At 46.8% G+C, this 23395-nt stretch overlaps 1 protein-coding gene across 2 annotated transcripts in view; it reads right to left on the minus strand.

The window, feature by feature from the left end:
* Positions 1-23395, minus strand: part of EPRS1 (glutamyl-prolyl-tRNA synthetase 1) — a 206048-nt gene that overhangs the window by 65714 nt on the left and 116939 nt on the right. Inside the window, exons 15-20 of one of the 2 annotated variants that reach the window (XM_033937456.1) lie at positions 21756-21963; positions 18416-18528; positions 17485-17602; positions 9995-10348; positions 9047-9280; positions 5571-5807 (exon numbers count right to left, since the gene is read on the minus strand). In XM_033937456.1, the coding sequence (XP_033793347.1) occupies positions 5571-5807; positions 9047-9280; positions 9995-10348; positions 17485-17602; positions 18416-18528; positions 21756-21963 (1264 nt within the window). The remainder of the gene's footprint in view (positions 1-5570; positions 5808-9046; positions 9281-9994; positions 10349-17484; positions 17603-18415; positions 18529-21755; positions 21964-23395) is intronic. The other variant, XM_033937457.1, reaches the window with a different exon arrangement.

The raw sequence follows: 23395 nt of genomic DNA on the forward strand, positions 1-23395 counted from the left end.
TGAACATTAGAATCAAGATTAGAGATTCTCATTCAGGCTAATCTTTGCATGGCCATAGAGACCGCAGAGATGTGAGAAGTAATATCAAAAGTATTAAATGTAGATCATACTGTATACTTCCTGGTCTCCAGAAGATGGGATGTTGAAGATGGGATGTTGAAAAGAAGAGAGATGCCCTAATGGAATATACTGGACGTAAAGAGACATTTCTTGATGAGAGACTTTAGACAGAATGTCATGTAAAAATTATAGTTCAGGATTATGTTTGCTAGCATAGAGTCCTGAAACACTCTTCGTCCAAACATCCAGAGTTCTGCCTTCTTTTCCAGGAGGAGTGCTGGCATAAGTTCTGGAACTATGAGCCTTTTTTAAAGGCAGACTCTATGACCAGAGATTGGTGTTGTAAATGTGGTCTGTCAAAGCCAGGACATGAGTGAATCTGGTAAAGTATATCCAACTTTCATGGAGCTACTGGGACATGAAATGGAGATTCCTAGTTTTCCTCCCCCTCAATCCAACACTGCCTTCCTTCCTACTTACCCCTCCCCCCGGCACCCTCCCGTAACTGATACTGGTTGCACTCTCTGGCCATTCACCACTCTGTATCCTCGCTATATATGTAACTATCTTTGCATAGTAATCCACTTAACCGCATTACCGTATTTTCACTCATATACTGCGCACCCGTGTAAAACGCGCACACGGGTATAGCGCGCGGGAAATTTTTATATACCGTGCACACCCGTATACTACGCATGCCGCCCCGACTCTCCCGTCGCCGCCCCAACTCTCCTCTGGCCACCTCGACTCTCCTTTCGCCCGCCCCGACTCTCCTCTGGCCCGCCCCAACTCTCCTCTCCCCCTTGAAGTCCTGTCCCCACCCTGAAAGCCTGATGCCCCCCCTGATGTCCGATTCACCCCGCAGGACCGCTCGCACCCCCACCCCGAAGGACCGCTCGCACCCCCACAGCCTCCCCACCCCCCCATCATGGAGAAGCTCCTACCGTTCTCCTGCTGCTTCCTCTGCCGACGGTCCCGGGCCTTCTGTGAGCCCTGCTCTGAAATGCTTCCTCTTCCGGCGGTCCGGGCCCTTCTGTGAGCCCTGCGTCTGCGCTGCTTCCTCTTCCGGCGGTCCCGCCCAAAAGGCAACACTTCAGAGGTGACACCAACTGTAAAGACGGCGATCTGGCATCAGTGTGTCGATGTTTAGAACATGTCACTGGTGAAGATGCCCGAGATGATGCTGAAGCATGCATGGAGGGGGAAGTATGCTTATGCTTCTTAGCCTTTTTACGAGGTTCCTCTAAGTCATGCAGCACCAACGAAGTAGATGTTGCCGATGCCATTAGAACCGGCGTCAATGCTGGAGTTGCTGGATGTTGAGCATTGGTGTCGGAACCTCCAGTCATTCTCAATGTAAATGACTCAAGTTTTTCGTACTGTAATTTCTACTACTATTTATCATTTCTATAGCTCTGAAAAGCATACACAGTGCTGTACAATCAATTTCCTGGCTTTTAGTGACCACATTACCGGAAGGATGTGCTGAGAATCGAGTCGGTCCAGCGAATGGCCACCAGGATGGTCTTGGGGCTCAAGGATCTCACATATGAAGAAAGACTGAATAAACTGCGGCTGTACTCACTTGAGGAACGAAGAGAGAGAGGAGACATGATTGAAACGTTTAAGTACATCACGGGACGCATCGAGTCGGAAGATGAGATCTTCAGTCTCATGGGACCCTCGACCACCAGAGGGCATCCGCTGAAAATCAGGGGAGGGAAGTTTCATATCGACACCAGAAAGTACTTCTTCACCGAAAGAGTGGTGGATCATTGGAACAAACTCCCACTGCAGGTGATTGAGGCCAGCAGCGTGTCAGATTTTAAGAGAAAATGGGATACTCATGTAGGATCCCTAAGGGAGTGAATTCGGGGTGTGGGTATTTGGAATGGGCAGACTTGGTGGGCTATAGCCCTTTTCTGCCATCATTTTCTATGTTTCTATGTTTTCTACAGTTTAGAGTAGAGCGGGCTACAAATAACACAGTGTTCAGGACCCAGGCACTGGACACACCAGTTATGTGGGTCTGTACCTAAAATGGTTCTATTACACCAAATGCACTGCTTAAAGAAAAAATTGCCGACATGAGGTCAAAGGACTCAATGGTCCAGGGAGATTGAGTAAATGGCAAATTGAAAAAGGTTTGATGATCCTGGCCTGAAGACAGGCTGAAGAGAACCTGAAGGCCCAAAACAAAAGACTGAAAAAAATGAAAATTTTCTAAACTGAATAAAAAAGTAAAGGAAGGCAAAAAAAATGTGAACAAAAAATACTTAAAAAAAAAAAAAAAGACTGAAAAAAAGATACACAAGTTTAATGTGCTGAGAGAAACTTGAAAGAACAGCTTATCAGCAGGCCGGCTTTGAGTGGGAAGGCACAGACATATGTACAGTGCGGGTGGTCTTCAAATTTTTAAAGTGACAGTGAACTTGTTGACTGTCCATACCGGGGCTCCATGGATGATGTCACCTACATGTGAGAATATACTGCCTGCTTGTCCTCGGATAAAAAGGATAACATCTTCCTTTAACATGACTTCAACTATATAATACAGCTCAATTTTGAATTGACTATAGTAATCTAAGTGGGAGGTCGTAACAGGTTTAGAAAGGGACAAATTTTAGCAATGTCAAAGAGAAAGAAAGTACACATTTGAACAGAGTTTTGGATGTGGAAGACAAAAAGAGAGGGACAAAGTTGGCACCAAGTTAAGGGCCAAGTGAACTGGAAGAATGAGGTGCCATCCATAAAAGTGTGTGTGTATGTGGGGGGGGGGAGGGGGGTTGGAAGGAAAGATGCAAACTTCCATCTTGGCTATGTTAAGTTCAAGGTGATCTTGGGACATCCATGTCGGACAGATTGGCATTTGGGACTGCACATTCAGGGAAATTTTTGGTTTAGAGGAGTGTATATCAGTATAAAAATGGTAGTGAAGAGAACATGGGCCGATATCAGAATACTAAATTAGTGAGAGAGAGATTCCCAGGACAAAGGTACACAGATCGACAGCTGAATAGCAGTGAAGAAAGAATCCCATAGGATGCACTAAATGGAGAAATGAAGAGGCGAGAAGAAAACCAAGATGGAGCAGAATCTTGAAATCCAATTGAGTACAGTATTAGAGAATGACACGGGGAAAAAATCTGTCCCCGTCACCGCCCCGTCACCGGCCCACCATCCTCTGCACCGCCCCGTCACCGCCGTTCCCTTCACCGCCCCGTCACCGTCATCCCTTTCACCGCCCCGTCACCGTCACCGTCCCCGCCAGAATCCTTTTCCCTTTCACTCCCTCCTTCCAATTTGAGCCGGGAACACTAGCGATCGCACGGTCCCCGCAGCTCACACCCGCCTGCCCAATCGATTCTAGTGTTTAGCCAGCTCTCTCCCTTCTCCTCACCTTAGTTTGTAGATTTTCTTTTTCGGCGACCCGCACGCTATCAGAGAGCCGCGCACACGCGGCTGCTCAGTGTTCAATCTTCTGCTCTGCTGCAACTTCCTGTTTCCGGTTGCGTCAGAGCAGAAGATTGAACACTGAGCAGCCGCGCGTGCGGGTCGCCGAAAAAGAAAATCTACAAACTAAGGTGAGGAGAAGGAAGAGAGCTGGCTAAACACTAGAATCGATTGGGCAGGCGGGTGTGAGCTGCGGGGACCGCGCGATCCTTCATGCCTCACTGCGGGGACAAGACCATTCACCGCCCCGCGGGCGGTGAATGGCCTTGTCCCCGTCGCCGCAGCGACTGCTAGTTTTCTTCCCCGTTTTCGGCGGGTGACCCGCGGCTAAAATGCGGTGGCCGCGGGTAAACCGCCACCGTGTCATTCTCTATACAGTATGCCAAGGAGCACCGCTTTGATTTTATGTGAAAGGCAGTATATAAAGTATTCAATAAACTATAAACAGATTATCTGCGTCAAAAGCAGCAGATATGCTAAAGTGGTTGATGAATGAGTAAAAAAGCATTTGTACAAATAGAAGTCACTAAATATTTTGACAGCAGCAGATTTTGTGGAAAGTAGAGGATGAAAACAAGAGAGACATGAATCTGGAACTCTTTGGAATGAAAATAATACTTATTTCTATAGTGCTACTAAACATATGCAGTGCTGTACCCAAAACATGTACGAGAAATCCCTACTCGACAGAGCTTACAACTATTCATGGCAAAACAGGGGAAAAGGTATTAGGGAAATGTGGGAACTGAACAGGTGAATAAGAGGTTAAGCATTAAAAAGCAGCTTCAAGCCTAGATTTGAATAGGGCCAAAGACAGAACATAACATACCTACTCAGGAAGTCTAGACCAGGAATAAGATGCAGCAAGATGAAAGGAATGGAGTCTAGAAAAAGCATGGAGGATGAGTAGAAGGATCTTAAATGGGAGGTTATTAAGAATGACTGCAATATGATGAGGTTTAGGTCACTTTCAATAGTGTAATGTTGAAAACATGTTGGAGAACAGATACATATACATAGCTTTTGCTTGCTTACTTTATTGGATAAAAGACAGTCACCATTAGTGTAAAACAACATATTCAAATTACCCACTTTACAGCAATTGTTAATGATCCACAGGAGGAGAGAGGGGAGAGAGACAGAATTTGAGCCCTTATTTCTCTTTAAAATTTAAAGGAAAAGCAAAATCCTGAGTAGGACAATCTATCTTGTTTTAATTTTTACCCTTTGTTCTCAAATCTACTGCTAGGAATATGAATCGTGTAATAGAGAATCATAGACCAGTCTATGGAATAATGCTCAGAATACAACTAGGGCTAGCACAGTTCTACATATCAGAGACATTGAGCTGGTGGCACAGATGAAAGCAAGAAATGGTAGGGGACATGCTGAAAGAAATATACTTGGATAAAAAAGTTGGTTTCAGAACCAATGATTGATAGAACCCAAATGACAAATATTTACTTTTATACCTTGGTTAAACACTTAAAATCAGAGGTTCAGTTGCAGTAGGTTTAATAAAATGAGCCAACACTTTCACTATGACCTGTGACTCTCTACCATAAACCAATGGTAATATCAGTAATTTTTATAACTCCATTAAAAAAAATAATACACTTTTACTAAGTTTAAGTACAAGAAGGCTACTCTGATGCAAGCAACTGTATGTATGAATTACTACCATTTCTGATGGTGCTAAATATTACATGGCATTCTTATGAATTCTAGCATGAGTAAAACTGAAGAAAATGGTGGACTCAGAGGAGCATTTATTTTACTTTAAGTGAGGCAGAAAGAGGTGAGGATGTGGGACCTCAGCCAGTAATAAGACTGATATTTTATTTGGCGGCGGAGTACCTGTAATGGGAAAAGAGATCCGTAAATGTGTGTTCAGTGGTTCAATCAAACAGGAACAATTTCATGAAAACAAACTTTAAGACTACATTTTAGCTCAAGAAATATCCCTTTGCCAGAATACTTTCTTGGAAATAGTTTCTTCTCTGGGTATAAACAAGCATCTAAACTACAGAACCCTACAGCGTGGAACACCAGCATACCTTAGGAGCTTTCTCTTGTTTGAGTCTGCGTACTACCTCTCCTTGTTCTGCTACGTTATCATATAATGCTTTGCTGTCCACTGCACCAGGGCACTTATGAGAAATAGGAGAAGCAGAGGAAGAACTGGAAGAAAATTGAGCGACAGAAGGGCTCTTGGGTTTGTACTCCTGGCCTGTTGCCTGTTTATATTCAGCTTTTAGAGAAAGAAGTGTTTTCACAGCAGCATCTACCTGCTCCTAAAGAAGAGAGGAGAAGAGGCAGGAAGTGAGACAGCAACTACAAAACAGGAAACAGCTTTGAAAGAATATTCAGTACAACTGAGCACTTTTCCCTCTAAGCTAGCAGAATCTTCCAATTGCATTGCTGCCAGTGGGAGGTGGTGCTTCAATAGTGCATTTTCAATTCAGGAAGACAGGCAAAGACTGCCTATTGCTCACCATTGAAAATGTGATAGTGAAAACAGCACCCCATCCCCACTGATATATATTTTTTCTCTCCTATAAAGTGATTGTAAGTAGTGCAGTTGCATAGTAGGTATATAGTAAATAGAGTGCTCCAAATAAATCTTTTTTGATACAAAAGTTTAGCAGGAATTTAAGTCAATAAATTTGGAATGATAAGCTCCTTAGGAATTAGCCTCCCAGGAAATATGACATCAGCTGTCACTCCAGATGTGGTGCAAAGTCAGCCTTTGGCCTGTAGTTTCAGTTTTCATTAGCTGAGGTCCATGTGTGAAGAGACTATTTTGCTTGGAGGTAAATTATGGTCTTTCATTATTTAAATTATTATATATATTCTAACTTAGATACTATTTGGATGATTTTCTTAAAGAATTTCCAAGCTGTGTTGGGTTTGATGAAGATGCAGCGTTTTAATCAAACCTGTAGTGTGCAGAAGCTAGTTTCTATGAGACAGGAACCTGCAGTGATTGTTTTCAAGCCCAAGTACTAGTCAGGCTTATGGTGTTAGTAGGGAAATGATATTCAATGAAATTAAGTTTATATATGATAAATAAATAAAATACAGAAACTAGAATTAGTGTATATACACTAATTCTAGTTTATATATGCAGAGTAGTTCCCCACACCCAGATTACTTTACAATCTCTTGTGGTCCAGTAGTGTAGTCAGGACAAGAATGATCCTCAGGGGCACTTATCCATGTCAGCTCTACTCTCAAAATGTCTTGCCACAGCATCTTGGTGCAAACTCACATGATTGCTACTAGAGGTCAAGGCAGCCATTTTGAGAGCAGAGCTAGCACGGAGAGGAGTAACTGAGTATCATTCCTGCCCTGACTACATCCCTTGAATACCAGGTATTATATGACAGGACTGATGAGGACTCCCTACAGTTGAGTAAAGGAGAAAGGCAACTCCATTTTGGAGGGTAAGGGAAGAAGGAAGATTTTTTTTAAAAAAGGGACATAGTACAAACGTTTGGCTTCCAAAGACACTTGGTCAGTTTCAGCCAAAACCGAAGCCATGGCCATGGCCTTTTCACCAAAGCCAAAAACAGGCAGAAAAAGGATTTTGAGACAGTTTCGGCACCATAACCAAAACTGAAATTCAGTTGGCCTCTAATGTAGATTTTAACTATCTGTAAGCTACAGTACTATGCATAATTGTTTATGTATGCCTTTCTGTGGATAAAGCCAACACAAAATATATATTACAATAGGTCTCATACATATATGTCAACAAAAAGTTATGAATACAAGAAACATCAGGATAAAAATTCCTACTGTAATCTATTAAAAAGGCAAAAGATTAAAAGAGGGAAATAAAAGGGAAAGAGTTGGGGGAAAACCTCCTTGGATAACACATGAAAACAGATAGTCAAACTCTTGTTGATTGTGATATGGATCTTTACTTTGTATTGCTAAATTTTGTACTGTTTTATTGTCTAATACTTTCTGGGGGAACAACCTGGAACACAGTCCCACCATTTCTTTTCAGACTCTGGAGCAGCAGGGTTGTTCTGCTCCAGCACCTCCCTTCCAAGAGACCTGTAGGTAGCAGGACAGGGTGGAGTGAGCCTGGGGCAACAGAGAACAATCACTTTACTCCCTAATTCAGTCCCTCTTTTCCTGTTACTGCTGCCGTGCCCCCTTCCCTGTCTCCACAGTTCCGCTTCCTTTTTTATCTACAAATTAGGCCCTAAAATCACCTTAAAAGACACAATCATCTTTAATTACCTTGAGAAACAGAAGTCTCAAATTTAAAGATGATAAATAGGTAGGAGAACTAAAATATGAAATATTAACTGTTTTTATTTACCACTATGTATTATACAGTCTGTCCTGGATGAGACGAATTTTCTATAAACCCTTCAGAACCAGTTGTATCAACATAGCTAGCATTCAAATAAACTTTCCCCTGCTAATTTACTTTCCTTTAGGCCCTCTAGACTGGCACAGCTGGGTATTATACACTCCTACCAGCAGATGGAGACTGAGAACCAACGTGCTTCAACCTAGCCTATAAGTGGGCTGTGCAGTCCCCTGAAGCCAATGAGTAGCCAAGCAGATGTCAATAGGACAGAAAGAAAGCAACCAAACACCACAAACCAACACCCTGGCTGCTGCTGCCTGATCTGGCCAATCATAGCATAAATCAGGAAAGTCCCGATAGGGCAACCACTTATAGCTGTGCCCCTAAGATGTGCTATAGTGTGTTCCTCTGCGAATTTGCGGTTCACGAATCACAGACCCGGTCATTCGTGGTCTGCTCTGACTGCCTCTTCCTGTAGTAAAGTCAGGCTACACCAATCAGGAGCTGTGTGTCAATCTGAATTTAATGGTGTCTGGAATCCGCAACAGAAATATAGCTTCCTACTGAAACACCTGCCATAGTGAAAGCTATTTCTAACAAGATCTATGTCTGCTGTGAGTTATTTTCTACCATAATCACCCCCTAGTTACAAAAACAAGACTCTACCAGGCTGATAAACTTGGCTGTGAGTATAAGGGTCCCAGGTTTAAATTTGGCACTGTACCTACATTAACATTTTATTTATCCTGCTTGAAATCTGTCAGTTTTGAGTATGACTGCCTCTGCCAATAAGTTATTGCCACCGCCTAAAATGAGGGTTCATAAATACCAAGACTAGAGGAAGCCACAGTTCGTGGCCTTTGGGTGAGGACTGTTGCAGTAATTGCAATTGTTGGGCCAAACAGGAAAGGAAGAAAGGTTAAAAGCAGAGACAAATCCAAAGTAACTGCAACTTAAAGCTCAAAGCCCCACTGCCTCTGTAGACACAGATAACTGAGCCAATTTCAAAATAACATGAGAAAGCTGGTGGATATAAAGGCAATACAACCAACAAATAGAAATGCTAACGTTATGAAGATTCTTAAGCAATTGGTTTACTTCACTCAAATATTCTGATGTGGGGACACTTCGCTGACTATAATTTTTCTTGAACAAGGTCGCATATTAGAAATTCCTCTAGAACAGTGTGGAACACCAACATACCTTGGGAGCTTTCTCCGATTTGAGTCTGCGTACTACCTCTCCTTGTTCTGCTACTTTATCGTACAGTGCATTGCTGTCCACTGCACCACGGCATGTGTGAGAAACAGGAGAAGCAGAAGAAGAGCTAGAAGACTGAGCGACAGAGGGACTCTTGGGTTTGTACTCCTGGCCTGTTGCCTGTTTATATTCAACTTTTAGAGAAAGAAGTGTTTTCACAGCAGCATCTACCTGCTCCTAACAAGAGAAGAGAAAAAAAGAATATTTATAGCAGAAGAGATTTTAGAGACAGCACTTTGTAAAGGACCATAAAAATCATGTTGTGTCTTAACAGTGATTATTCTCCCGTGCACAGTTAACACCTTATCTGATTCTTCTCCTATTACCGCTGAAAAATTGATTTCTTCACCATCTTTCCTCTGTACAGTCATGAGCATGCAAAACACTGATACCAACATCCATGCATAAGAAATTAAATTGCAAAATTAAACTGGTCTGAGACACTGTATTATTCATGTAAAAATACATGAACTATTAAATAAGACCTTAGGAGGATATATAACTGGGGAAAGAAATGCTCAAAAAGTGCTGAATAAGATTGAGCGTAAGTATTTACATACATGAAAATATAATATAAGTATATGTACTTTTTTTCAGGAGAAATGTCTTCATATGGTTTAGTTTTGCACTTACCAATGACAGTAATGGATCTCACTCCTAAGCAAGGATATGTTACGGATAATCTCAGTCTCAAATTTACTGCGAATGTTCGTTGTAGTATTTGCACTGATCTAAGCACGTACAGCTTCCATCTGGAGTTCACCACACATCCATCATTGAAAGTCATGTATATACTAATGCAAAACCTAGCCAATGAATAAGTGCTTCCTAGCCGCACCCATTTTGTACATAAACATAACTATAAAGAATTTTCCCACTGTGTGCATTTACCTTTGGTGCTTTTTCAGTCTTCAGCTTTCGGACCACTTCCCCTTGCTCAGCTACTTTATCATAGAGAGCAATGCTGTCCCTAGAGCTGTGGGGCTCTGGTTCATTGGAAGCTTTCGGTACTGGGGCCATTGGATTTCCGGGCTTGTACTCCTGACCTGTTGTCTCTTTGTATTCTGCCTTCAACAACAAAAGCTGTTTTACAGCTGCATCAATATCAGCCTTTGCTGCTTTCTTGGCTTTCAATTCTCGGACGAGTTCTCCCTGGGCCGCCACCCTACTGTACAGGTCACAGGAGTCTCTTTCTAAAGCAGCAGGAAACAGTGAAGAGGCATCGTTGGAAACTGCTGAAGCCTCCTATAGACCCAAAAAAAATGACATTTCAGTGCCTATGCTATCTAAATAACAGTTTCATTAGCCAATTTGGCATGACTCTGCTGGCTAGATGTATTCCTAGTTGCTACCTAACTGCTACCTGGGAACCATCACCTTATACTTCATTCAACCATCACAGCAGGGTGCATAAAGCACAGTTACTTACCGTAACAGGTGTTATCCAGGGACAGCAGGCATATATTCTCACATGTGGGTGACGTCATCTACGGAGCCCCGGCGCGGACAGCTTTTCAAGCAAACTTGATAGAAGTTTCAAGTTTGCACACTGCACCACGCATGTGCATGCCTTCTCGCCCACTAGAGGGCGCATCCCACCTCGTGGTCCTCAGTTCCATAACTAGCAAGGAAGCCATCCCCGGGGAGGCGGGCGGGTTGTGAGAATATATGCCTGCTGTCCCTGGATAACACCTGTTACGGTAAGTAACTGTGCTTTATCCCAGGACAAGCAGGCATGATATTCTCACATGTGGGTGACCTCCAAGCCAACCAAAAAAGGGTAGGTGGGAGGATGGCAAATTATGAAAACAGGTTACGTAACACCGACTGGCCAAACCGGCCGTCGTTTCTGGACAAGGTGTCCAGACAGTAATGAGAGGTGAATGTATGAACCGAAGACCAAGTGGCAGCCTTACATATTTCCTCCATTGGAGTGGATCGGAGAAAGGCTATCGAAGCTGCCATTGCTCGGACCTTGTGCCCCGTGACTCGACCCGGGGGAGGAAGGCCAGCCTGAGCGTAGCAAAAGGAAATGCAAGCGGCCAACCAGTTAGACAGAGTGCGCTTGGAAACTGGATGCCCTAATCGATTGGGATCGAAGGACAAAAACAATTGAGGGACCTTCCGATGAGACCTGGTGCGTTGAAGATAATATGCCAACGCCCTCTTACAGTCAAGCGTGTGAAGCGCCGTCTCGCCCGGATGGGAGTGGGGCTTCGGGAAGAACACAGGAAGGACAATGGACTGATTGAGGTGGAAGTCAGAAACAACTTTAGGTAAAAACTTAGGATGGGTGCGGAGAACCACCTTGTCGTGATGAAAGACAGTGAAAGGAGGGTCCGCAACCAAGGCTTGCAACTCCCCAATCCGCCTGGCGGAGGTGAGGGCAATCAGAAACACCGCCTTCCAAGTCAGAAATTTCAAGAGGGACTTGTTGAGTGGCTCAAAAGGGGGTTTCATCAGTTGAGCCAGAACTACATTCAAGTTCCACACGACAGACGGAGGCTTAAGAGGGGGGCAAACCCTGATTAACCCTTTCATGAAGCGTGTCACCAAGGGGTGGAGTGACAGAGGGCGTCCCTCCAGAGGTTGGTGGAAAGCAGAAATCGCACTGAGATGAACCCGCACCGAAGTGGTTTTCAAGCCGGAGCGCGACAAATGAAATAAGTATTCTAAGACCGAGGATACCGGAACTGATACCGGATCCAGGTGAAAAGACGAACACCAGGTGGAAAACCTGGTCCATTTCTGCGCATAGCAAAGCCTCGTCGAGATCTTGCGGGAGGCTTCCAACACCTCCTTCACCGATTGAGACAGGTCCGGAGGAGTCAGGGAACAAGAAACCAGGCTGTCAGGTGCAATGACTGCAGATTGGGATGTAACATGGATCCTTGACTCTGAGACAGCAGAGAAGGAGAGACAGGCAGGGGAAGAGGCTCCCTGGCACTGAGCTGGAGCAGCAGGGAGAACCAGTGCTGACGCGGCCACCGGGGTGCTATGAGAATCATCGTGGCCGTGGACGATTTTAGGTGTACCAACGTTCGCATGATCAGAGGGAACGGAGGGAATGCATACAGGAACCTCCCTTCCCAGTCGAGTAGGAAGGCATCCGCTTCCAGACGGTCCTGCGAGTACATCCGAGAACAATATAGTGGTAGTTTGTGTGTCTCCGGAGAGGCAAACAGATCCACCTGTGGCGTTCCCCAGCGAGCGAAAACCTCGCGTAGAACTGCTGAGTGTAGAGTCCACTCGTGCGGTTGCAGAAGTCGACTGAGTTTGTCCGCCAGGCAATTCCGTTCTCCTTGGATGTAGACCGCCCGGAGGAAGATGTTCCGGGAGGCCGCCCACTCCCAGAGGCGAAGAGCTTCGGAGCAGAGGGGCCATGACCCCGTTCCTCCCTGCTTGTTCACATAATACATTGCCACCTGATTGTCCGTGCGGACGAGGACCACCTGGTCCTGCAATATGTGAACGAAGGCTCGAAGTGCTAGGAAGATGGCCCGCAGCTCTAGCACGTTGATATGACACTGACGGTCTTCTGCCGACCACAGGCCCTGCGTGCGAAGACCGTCGAGATGGGCTCCCCACGCGTACTCGGAGGAGTCCGTGGTCAGGACCTTGTGAAAAGGCGGAGTGCGGAACAGTAGCCCCATGGACAGATTTGAAGAGTCTGTCCACCAACGTAGCGATTTCCGCAAAAGCGGAGTCACCGAAATGAGGCGAGACACCGGGTCGCACTCCTGACGCCACTGGGATGCGAGGGTCCACTGAGGGATCCTCAGATGTAGCCTCGCAAACGGCGTGACATGTACCGTCGAGGCCATATGGCCCAGCAGCATCATCATGCGCTTGGCCGACACCTTCGACAGTTGAGAGACCTGGTGGCTCATCCGTACCAAGGCTTCCAACCGCTGGGTCGGCAGGTAGGAGCGTAGGCGCACCGTGTCCAGCACCGCACCTATGAATTGAAGAGACTGCGACGGCCTCAACTGAGACTTTGGAAAGTTTATCTCGAACCCGAGAGTTTGCAGGAAGGTAATAGACTGTCGGGTCGCTGAGATAACCCCCTCCCTGGTCGGGGCTTTGATGAGCCAATCGTCCAGGTAAGGGAACACGTGGAGTCCACGTGACCTGAGGGCTGCTGCAACCACCACCATGCACTTCGTGAATACTCGTGGGGACGCGGCTAGGCCGAAGGGCAGTACTCTGTACTGGAGGTGGAGGTCCCCCACCTGGAATCGTAAGAATCTTCGACAGGCGGGGTGCACCGGAACATGGGTGTATGCTTCCTTCAGGTCGAGGGAGCACATCCAGTCCCCTTCCTCCAAGAGGGGATACAGAACCGGGAGAGATAGCATTCGAAACTTCTCCCGGGCCAGGAATTTGTTGAGCTTCCTGAGGTCCAGTATGGGGCGCAGGTCCCCGGTCTTTTTTGGGACCAAAAAGTAGCGGGAGTAAAACCCCGTACCCCACTGGTCCTTGGGGACCGGCTCGACCGCCCGAAGCTTCAAGAGGGCTTTGGCTTCGGTTATAAGGGCCGGTAGCTGCGAACGGTTGCAGGGGACTAAACTTGGGGGACTGTCCGGCGGCGAGGACACAAAGTTGAGCGAGTAGCCCTCGGAGACGATCCGGCGCACCCAAGCGTCTGAGGTAATCCCGGTCCATGCCTCCCGGAAGGACCGAAGACGGCCCCCGATAGGAAGGGGTTCCTGTGAAAGTGCGGAGGGGAACCCGCCCCGTCCGCTCAGCCCGTCAAAAGGAAGGCGCTGGCTTAGAAGGGCCCTGCGCCGGGGCTTGGGTTTGTCCCCCTCTGCCTCGCTGAGACGGACGTCTCGGAGGCGGTCTCGAGAAAGCCGGGGTCGACTTCTGAGGGTATCGGCGCAGCGGAGGCCGAAAGGGTTTCTGCGGCGGGGGCCTAGGTTTGGGGCGGACCAGGGATGCTAGAGAGCGCTCCTGTTCCGACAAGCGTTTGGTCGCCGCATCCAATGACTCGTCGAATAACTCGGACCCCACACAAGGCAAGTCTGCCAGGCGTTCCTGCAGGTTTGGGTCCATGTCGAGGGTGCGAAGCCAGGCCAAGCGGCGCATGGCCACCGCGAGGGCCGACACCCTCGAAACCAGCTCAAAAGCGTCGTACACTGCATGAAATAGGTACAGCCGCAATTGAGACAGGTTGGACATAAACTTATCGAATCCTGCTCTTTGGGAGTCCGGTAACGAGTTTCGATATTGAGGAAGGTCCTTCACCATACCACGCAAATAGGAGGAAAAGGTGAAGGCGTAATTTAGAACCCTGGTGGCCATCAGGGAATTTGAATAGAGGCGACGGCCAAACTTGTCCAGGGTCCGCCCTTCCCTGCCTGGTGGAACCGCCGCAGAAACCCGTGAGGGCTGTGATTTTTTAAGAGCAGACTCCACCAGAAGAGACTGGTGTGAGAGCTGCGCCTTATCGAACCCTTTAGGGGGAATCGTCCTATACTTTGATTCCATTTTTGAAGGCACAGACGTGACTGTAAGAGGGTTTGACAAGTTCTTCAGCCAGGTTTGCAGAAGGACACTGTTGAGAGGGAGTCTAGGCACCTCCCTAGGAAGAGTGGGGAGGTCCTGTTCCTCCAAAAATTCTTTGGAATACCGAGAGCCTACCATCAGGTCAATCCCCAGGGCTTGGGCCATGTCCTGAACGAAGGATGAAAATGAGGACGGCCTAGCCTGGGGAGAGGGGGTTCTCGACCGCCCCACCGAGGAGAGGGGGGAGGCCTCATGGGAATAATGAGGATCCCTAACCGATCCCGAATCCCAAGATCCCCTCTCGAGGGCCCTCGAGGGGGAAGGGGAAGTTATCCTCCTCGCAGAACCCTTGGGTGAGGACCCCGGGGTTCGTGGGACACTCTCCCGTTTCCTCGGCGAGGCGGCCCGGGAAGACTTCTCACGGGGTGAGCGGAGGAGCCTCGGGTTGTCGAGGCGCAACTCCGACACCTGCAGCGCCTCGCCCCCGAACGACGAGGAACGGTCGCGCCGAGGCGAGCCTCGGGGCCGCTTAGACTTCCTCGATCGACGCCCCGTCCGAGGTCGCGTCGAGGGCGAGGCGTGTCTGGAAGACCCGGAGGAAGAGGAGGAAAGACGGCGCACTCTGCGCAACTTTTCTTTGGGCCTTACACTCCGCTCAGGGGGTTCCCCCGAGGTCGAGGTCCGGGGCGGGGCCGAGACCGAGGTGAACGGGGCCACAGTACCCGAGACCGAGGTCGCCGAGGCCGGGGCTCCCGAGGGAGCCGAGGCCGGGGCCTCCGAGACCGAAGGCGTCCAGGCCGAGGTCGAGGCCGCCGGAACCGCAGCACGCTGCAACACTTCCAGGGCTCCCGACAGCTCCGAGGAGATCAGAGCTCGGAGGAGATCCTGGAAGGCCGGAATCCCCACGAAGGTGGGGAGTTCCGAGTCCGGGGCACACTCCCTGGAGGGCGACCTCGGTCTCGAGTATTCCCTCGGGGTGTGCGGAGTCGAGGTCCGATGCGGGGCCGGGGTCGACCCACCCGCCTTGGCCTGACTCGAGGATGGCTTCTTTGCTGAAGGGGATGGAACAGAGGACTTACCCGAAGCTTGCTTCACTGACGACGCCTTCGAGGAAGAGGGCCGAGGCGAGGCCGAGGCCCCCGAGGACGCCGAGGCCGAGGTCAAGGCCGGGGCCGAAGCCAAGGCCGACGTCGAGGCCTTAGGCGGCGCGTCGACGGCGAACAATTTGGCCATTCTTGCCTTACGGCGACGGAGGGCCCTGTTTTGGAAGGTAGCACAGCGATCACACGAGTCTGTCGGATGTTCGGGCCCAAGACAGACAATGCACCACCGGTGAGGGTCAGTGATGGAAAGCAACCTCTCACACCGGCTGCACTTTTTGAATCCCGTAACAGGACGGGACATCCACGAAGAAAAAGAAGAAGGCCGGGAACGTACCGACGTCCCGCGGCCACGGCTTCCGGGAGCCCCCGGAGCCCGACGAAAAACGAAAGACTTTTTTTTTTTTTTGGAAAAGAAACGAAAGGAAAAACAGCACCGCGAACTAATTCGAAGGGAAAAACAAACTAAACGCGGCAGCTAGAAGGCAAAAACACTGGAGCTCAGATCCACAGGGCTTTCTTGCTCCGCGGAAAAATTTGAACTGAGGACCACGAGGTGGGATGCGCCCTCTAGTGGGCGAGAAGGCATGCACATGCGTGGTGCAGTGTGCAAACTTGAAACTTCTATCAAGTTTGCTTGAAAAGCTGTCCGCGCCGGGGCTCCGTAGATGACGTCACCCACATGTGAGAATATCATGCCTGCTTGTCCTGGGATAACAAAAACATCACATACCCTTCATCAAGTATGAATGTAAGTATAATCTTACTATTTGGCCAATGTTTGTGAAACTCCATAAACAGCATCCTGCCAGTTTCTTGAATCACTGAGAGCAATGTTAACAAATGTTCCAACGGACTCATACTCACCGTAACTGACAGCTTTATATTAGCTTCTTATATGCTCCATGTCCCATTCAGACCCTATTCCAAATGAACTATTGTCTTTTTTTTTGGAGGGGGAAGGGGGCTTAAATGAGTGATTCTTTTTACTGGACCAATGGTTTCCTCTTGGTCTTCGAGATTAGAGCTCAGAAAGAACTAGCCTCCATCAAATTATAGTGCCATGAACCATTGTTCATCAATACCCGATGATTTTTCCTTTTTCATTCCCTCCAGATTACACCCTAACCAAGGCAGCCTTTGACAGAATGTACTCCCTCTAGAATCAGCGTCTGGTTAGTAACTATTGACAGTATGAGATGGCAGACGTTCTTCCTCCAATGGGATGAAAATGCTGCTTCCCCAATATCCCCTGCTCACCAGTCACATAAGATCTTTAGTGAAAAGGGACCCTTCCAGGGAAAGAAACTTATAAAATTATAACAGTGCATGGCAAGCATGTTTTGTAACTCCATGGCCTACACACAGGATTGTATTAAGGTACAAGCAATCTCAGTACATACTTAGGGCCCAAATGTATAGAGAAGCCATGTCAGATGTTCTAGTGTTACAACTGTGTGGAATTTCTCAGCATTGGACACATTTTTGCAAGCCAGAAGGATAGCTGAAGTATCTGAAAAAATCTAGAGTTTGGACATCTACCTGTAACTAGCCAATTCCTAACCTGCAGAGATAATATTCCATATCCATGAAGTCAGATGTATCACCTTGGTTCAATTCACCTTTAAACCATGACTGATGGGACTGGAAACGTGTTTTATTTCTATATATCCTCTGAGCTTGTAAACACAGGCTGAGCTGGATGGGCTCCTGGTTTATCCTAGGTTTGGCAGTTCTTACATTCTAAGTGGACAGAAGCTTGCTCTATTTTACCTCTTTCTTGGCTGTTTCAGCCTTGGTCTTCTCCTTGGAGCCAGATGTTGGCATTTCCTTTGTATGTCCATCAGGGATATAAATTAAGACACAGGGTGCATCTTTACAACTGTATGGACTAGAAAGAGAAGCTAGTCATTTTCAGGACAGGAGATAACACATGAATGATAGCAGGGAGGACAGTTAGCAGTGACTTGGCTTGTATGGCTATAAAGTTTATCTCTCCTGAAATTACTTCTAAGGGAGATAGTAAGTCACTGTTAAGTGCACCTTGCTGGGTTTTGCTATAATTTTTCTAGTATTGCTGCTTTTCCTTAGGTTCTAACTGCAGTCTTCTCTACACTCTAATGATTAGTGAATGCCTTTTTTTCTCCTACGACCAACTAAAGAGTCCAGACCTTTTCATCATAACTCTTGTACTAGAAAGTAGTATCTGCACTTGTTACAGATGCTACTTTCTCTCTTCTTTCTACAGCAGGGGTGTCAAAGTCTCTCCTCGAGGGCCGCAATCCAGTCGGGTTTTCAGGATTTCCCCAATGAATTTGCATGAGATCTATTAGCATACAATGAAAGCAGTGCTTGCAAATAAATCTCATGCATATTCATTGGGAAAACCCGACTGGATTGCGGCCCTCGAGGAGGGACTCTGACACCCCTGTTCTACAGCCTGAGCTCACCTTTCCAACTATTTCCAAGACCCGCTTATCAGAGGAATCCAACCCAGGTCTAGAACTAATCATGGAGCTAATCCAGAGTTTATCATTCTACTTTGCTTCTAAAGCAGAATAAATCCAAAGAGGGGAGAGAACCATAGCAATATCATATCAGAAGCAATAATATTAAAAATATTGGCAAACAGGACAAGAACCATTATGAAAGAATATTCAGACTTTAAATGGCTTTAAAACAAGCCTAATTACTAGCTCTTTACCTAACAGGCTCAAAAGGCTGATCACAAATATAGAACCCTCTTCTCTGGAGCTGAATGATGTCCCCTTTCTTCAGGTCCTTAAGGCATGGGTCACCCAACATCAGTTCTTCTTGCTAAAGCGATTCAAAAAAAAAGATGGGGGTGAGATTTTTATATACAGAAATGGGATAATATAAGCCCAGTATTTACTACACATTGTTTAACACACAGATTAAAAAAAACCACCATGCTAAAACATGAAATATTAACACTTAGGAGGGAATGAGAACAAAAAAAAAAGTATACCCATGAAGACTTGATTGCCTATAAATCAAAGAGCCTTCTGAGCAGTAAACAAATTCAGGATGTTAAAAGAGAAAGGATGTGTGTGTAGGTAAGTTAGAAACATGATGGCAGATAAAGGCTAAATGGCCCATCTAGTCTGTCCATCCACAGTAACCATTATCTCTTCCTCTCTCTAAGACAGTGTATCGCAAACTGTGTGCCGCAGCACATTAGTGTGCCTCCTGAAATTCAAAGTGTGCCGCAGCACACCAAGGATGAAGAGAGGCGCCGGACAGATGACTTGCCTCTCTTCGTTTTCTCTCCCCACCCCCGGACCAGCAGCCACAGTTTAGTGTGCGTTTAACTTCGCCACACAGCTACCGCTAGCATTAGTTTAGACACGGTTCCATCAGGCAGCCTTTGCTAGACTGGTCCGCTTCGATGATGCAACTTCCTCTTTCATCAGAGTCGGGCCGGCCTAGCAAAGGCCCAAGGCTGCCTGATGGAACCATATCTAAACTAAACCTAGCAGCAGATGTGTGGGGAAGTTAAAAGCACAGTGAGCTGCCGCTAGAGAGAGGAGAGGTACTGTTGGACAGGGGAGAAGGGAAGAGAGGTAATATTGGATTTGGGGAGAGGGAGAGGTGCTGCTGACAGGTGGGGAGGGAAAGTGAAGGGAGAAGAGGAGGGAAAGGAAAGGTGCTGCACACTAGAGGGGAGGGTGAGATGGTGCATGGAGAGAGATCATATTAGTTGTGAGAGGGGTTGGGGGAGAGAAGGAAAGAAAATTGTAGCAGGAGTGAGAGTGATGAGAGAGGGAGAAATGGACCTGGGGTGGAGGAGAGGGAGAAATTGTGCATGAGGAGAAAGCATGCTGGGTTGGGGGGTAGGAAGGAGGGATGCCACTCAAGGGAAGAGACAAGGAGAGCGAGAGAAAGCGTGTAGGAGGCAGAAAGTGTTGGACTCATGGAGAGGGCAAGATGGATGGGGAGGACAGGAAGGAGAAATGTCACACTCGGGGGAAGGGGGAGAGGGCAGTGAGTGAAAAGTTGGACTCATGGAGAGAAGTTGGTTGGGGGAGGGAAGGAAGCCTGGAGGAGAAGCAGCATGAGGGAAAAAGAGAGAAAGAAATGTTGGACTGGGAGGGGGGCCAGAAAGGAGGAAGGGAAGGGAGATGGACTTCAGGGCGTAGAAAGGAGGAAGGGAGAGAGAAATGTTACACTAGGGGGGATAGGAGAGATGACTAAAAGAAGAGAGTGATACCAGACCAGGGAATGAAAGGGAAGGAGGGGAGTCTGGTAGCGCTATAGAAATAATAATAGTAGAAGAGAGAGAGATGCCAGACTGGGAAGGGGGGAAAGGAAGGAGAGAGAAGTTGGACCATTGGGAGGAAAGTAGAGAGCTGTCAGACCATGGAAATGGGGAGGGAAGGAGAGAGTTGTCAGACCATGGAAACGGGCAGGGAAGGAGAGAGAGATAGGAAGGGAAGGTAAGACATGGAAAAGTAGATTTTGAGAAGAAAGCAGAAAAATGGAAAAACTGAATGTTAAGTTAATGTCAAAGATGGAAGCAAAGCAGAAAGTGAAGAAGGAGAGAAAAACAGTCAATGGATAAGAAGGCCCTAGAAACATAGTTAAAAGCACAGAAAAATAAGGTAGGGAAAATTTTATTTTCAATATAGTGATTGAAATGTGTCTGTTTTGAGAATTTATATCTGCTGTATATATTGTGTGTATATGAAAAATGAATGGAAAAAATTGTATTACAAAATAAAGGGGGTAGGATCTGGGGCAGAGCTTGGGTGGGCCTAGGGCGGAGCTTGGTATGTCTGTGATTGGGGTAATCAGTTGAGATTTGTTAGACTTTGGGGGTTCTTAGTTTGAAGTAGTTGAGAAATGTTGCTGTAGGCAATCAGTCAACGCCAGCGTCTCTCCTTCTCTCCGTCCCTCATCCTTGCTGGCACCACCTACAGGCATCCCTCCTGCCGGCGATGTACCGGGGGGGGGGAAGATCCCTCGCCTACATTGCTGGATTACATTGTACGCGTCTACCACTGGCCTAGGGAGACGTGTACAGTTGCCTAGGTCTGCCTAAGACAACTTCCGGCCCAAGCCACGCCCACATCTAGCCTTAGGCGAGCTTAGGTGGGCTTGTGTGCCGCCTTAGGCTCCTGGAGGCGCTGCCAATGCAGGTGGCCTGCCTCAGGAGGTTGTTGGGGTTTTTGGGGTTTTTTTTTAAGAAAACATGCGTCCTGATTGGCTGGTTAGGCAGCAGTTGGCCACCTACAATCTGGACGCCGTTTATAGAGTCTGGGTCTCAATGAAATACATGAAAATACCTTAAAACAAATGATAAATATTTTTTTACCCAAACAAACATTGGGAGATCAAACAATGAAAAATAATTTTTTTACTCAATAAATAGTTATGCTCAGTCACTTAACACTTCATTGCCCCAGGTACAAAATAAGTACCTGTCAAACATATAAACTGCTTTGATTGTAACCACACACAGAAAAGTTAAGTCTCATCCCCTTTATTATGTTCTTATGTTAAGGGCTCAGTTTTCACTCCCCTTGATCCAGGGAATTCAGGCTGAGAAAGCCAACTTGGCATTCTCTCTCTCCCTACAATGTATTGATGAAATTAAAAACACGGAACTACACCCAGCTGCAGATCCAGCTAACTTTCAGCACCACTGCAGCACTCCAAGTCCCACCTTTGTTGGTCAGATATCACTTGCACTGCCTTTCCCCCACAACAATGGAACTGCTGTAGTGCTAGGCAAAGGCTCTTGCCTTCAGGCAGTTGGCAGCCTATGTTTTCTGCTGCAATCAGCACCCCTGCATCAGCTATAGCATCTATCATGCTTACTCTATCTTGCAGTCTCATCCCTGCTTGGCATGCCGCCACTTTAGAAAGCTTGCAAAATGTTACCTATAGAAACAATTGTAAGATGTCTAAAATGAAGCATGGTAACCCAAAGCACTTAGTGAACTAGCATAAAGGTCAGCAATCAAAGCATGTGCTAAGCTTTTTCCCTGCAGCGACTGCGGGTTATGCTCTCCATCAATTACCTTGCTGTTTTTGTTGACATACTGCTTGAAATCCTCCTCTTTGCCCAGTACTGGTTTGGTGATGAGATGGTCAAAGGTCACACACACAACAGGGATGGGTTGAGCACTGGGGGTTTCTGTTAGCCATGTGATCTTAGTTGTTTTCTTATAGTCTTTGTTCTCCAAGTTCAGCCTGGCGTCTATTGACTCAATTCTTCCGCTTGCATTTCTGAAACACATACACAAAAAAAAAAAAAAAAAAAATCAACAAATTTTGCTCTTTAGAGCAAAACTAAAAGAAGAAATGTTACCTGCTCAAGGAAATTTATGTATGAACCTTAAGGACAACGAACCTTAGAGATGAGGAGCTGTAGGGCTGTCCCCCTTTCTCTCATCTCTCCGGAGCAGTGTTAGGCTGGGGTAGACATGGGAGGGAATACACCCTCACACCAATGGAGGGGAATTAACCTGAAGCTTAGAAACTGGCTTACAGGATTCTGTCAGCTCCTCACTCTTCCCGTTTCATCAAATTTGTTGGCACCCAAAGACAAACCCACGGCCGGCTCAACCAAAGCAAAGAGCAGCTGCAGTCGGAACAGAATAGATCCTGACAGCCCCACCAAGTCAAAGAACAATCAGCACACAGTGGCATAGCGAGGGTGAGCGGCATCTCTCCTGCCACGTGGGCACGCCTCTTCCACTCTGGTGCGAACAGGCACACACTTGTTGCCCACATCGGCGTCAGCGCTCTCTCCGACATCACTTCCTAGGCCCGGGTCCCGGAACTGACATCAGAGAGAGCGCCGAAGCTGACGCGGGCAGCAAGTTGGTGGCTGCTCACGCCAAAGTTAAAAGGGTACAGGGCAAAGAGAAGGGGGAGGAGTGGGAAGGGGGGCAGAGAAGAGGAGAACGGGTGCCGACACCCCGAGCAAGATGGTGCCCAGAGAGGACCGCCCCCCTCCCCCGTTTCCCCTTAGTACACCACTGTTTTTATAGGATGTGTCTGTGATGGTAATGACTATTGAGATTAATTATCAATATTTTGTAAGGAGGGGGAGCTGCATATTATGTCATGAAAATTAAAAGTGGGAGCGTAAGGCTGATGGTTGATCTCTTGACATGGGGGAGCACATCCCCATAGATCATTTTCTCACCTTAAGTAAGTTTCCTTATATGTTTTAACTTAAAAGGGAACTTGCAACAACGTTTTAACTTTGTTACTATACACAATCTTGAATGGCCTCGTTAATTAAATCAAATCTTTTCTTGGATATGGGGAAGGGGTAGGGAAATCTGTTCTGGTTACCTGTCAAGTCAATGAAAATCAACATTTATGAAGCTTTAAATCTGTCATGAAAAGGCAGCAAGACCAGTCTACAAAGAGGTATTCCCAAACTGTATCTCTCTTTTTCTCCTCTTATATAAAGTTTTTCCTCGCTATGTCCCACACTTCCTTCCCCAAACTAATGTAGCTGTTGAAAATATAAATATATTAAAAGAATATTTGAAAAAGGTGACATAACAATTGAACTAGCCAGTCATGCCAGATCTGGGCTACTGCTCGTCTATTTTATTTTAGACATGGCTTTCCACTAAAATACTTAAGGCCAGATAACGCAAGTTAAAATAAGAACATAAGAATTGCCATACTGGACAGACCA

This window comes from Geotrypetes seraphini, chromosome 3 (assembly GCF_902459505.1).
Source record: "Geotrypetes seraphini chromosome 3, aGeoSer1.1, whole genome shotgun sequence".
NCBI lineage: Eukaryota > Metazoa > Chordata > Amphibia > Gymnophiona > Dermophiidae > Geotrypetes > Geotrypetes seraphini.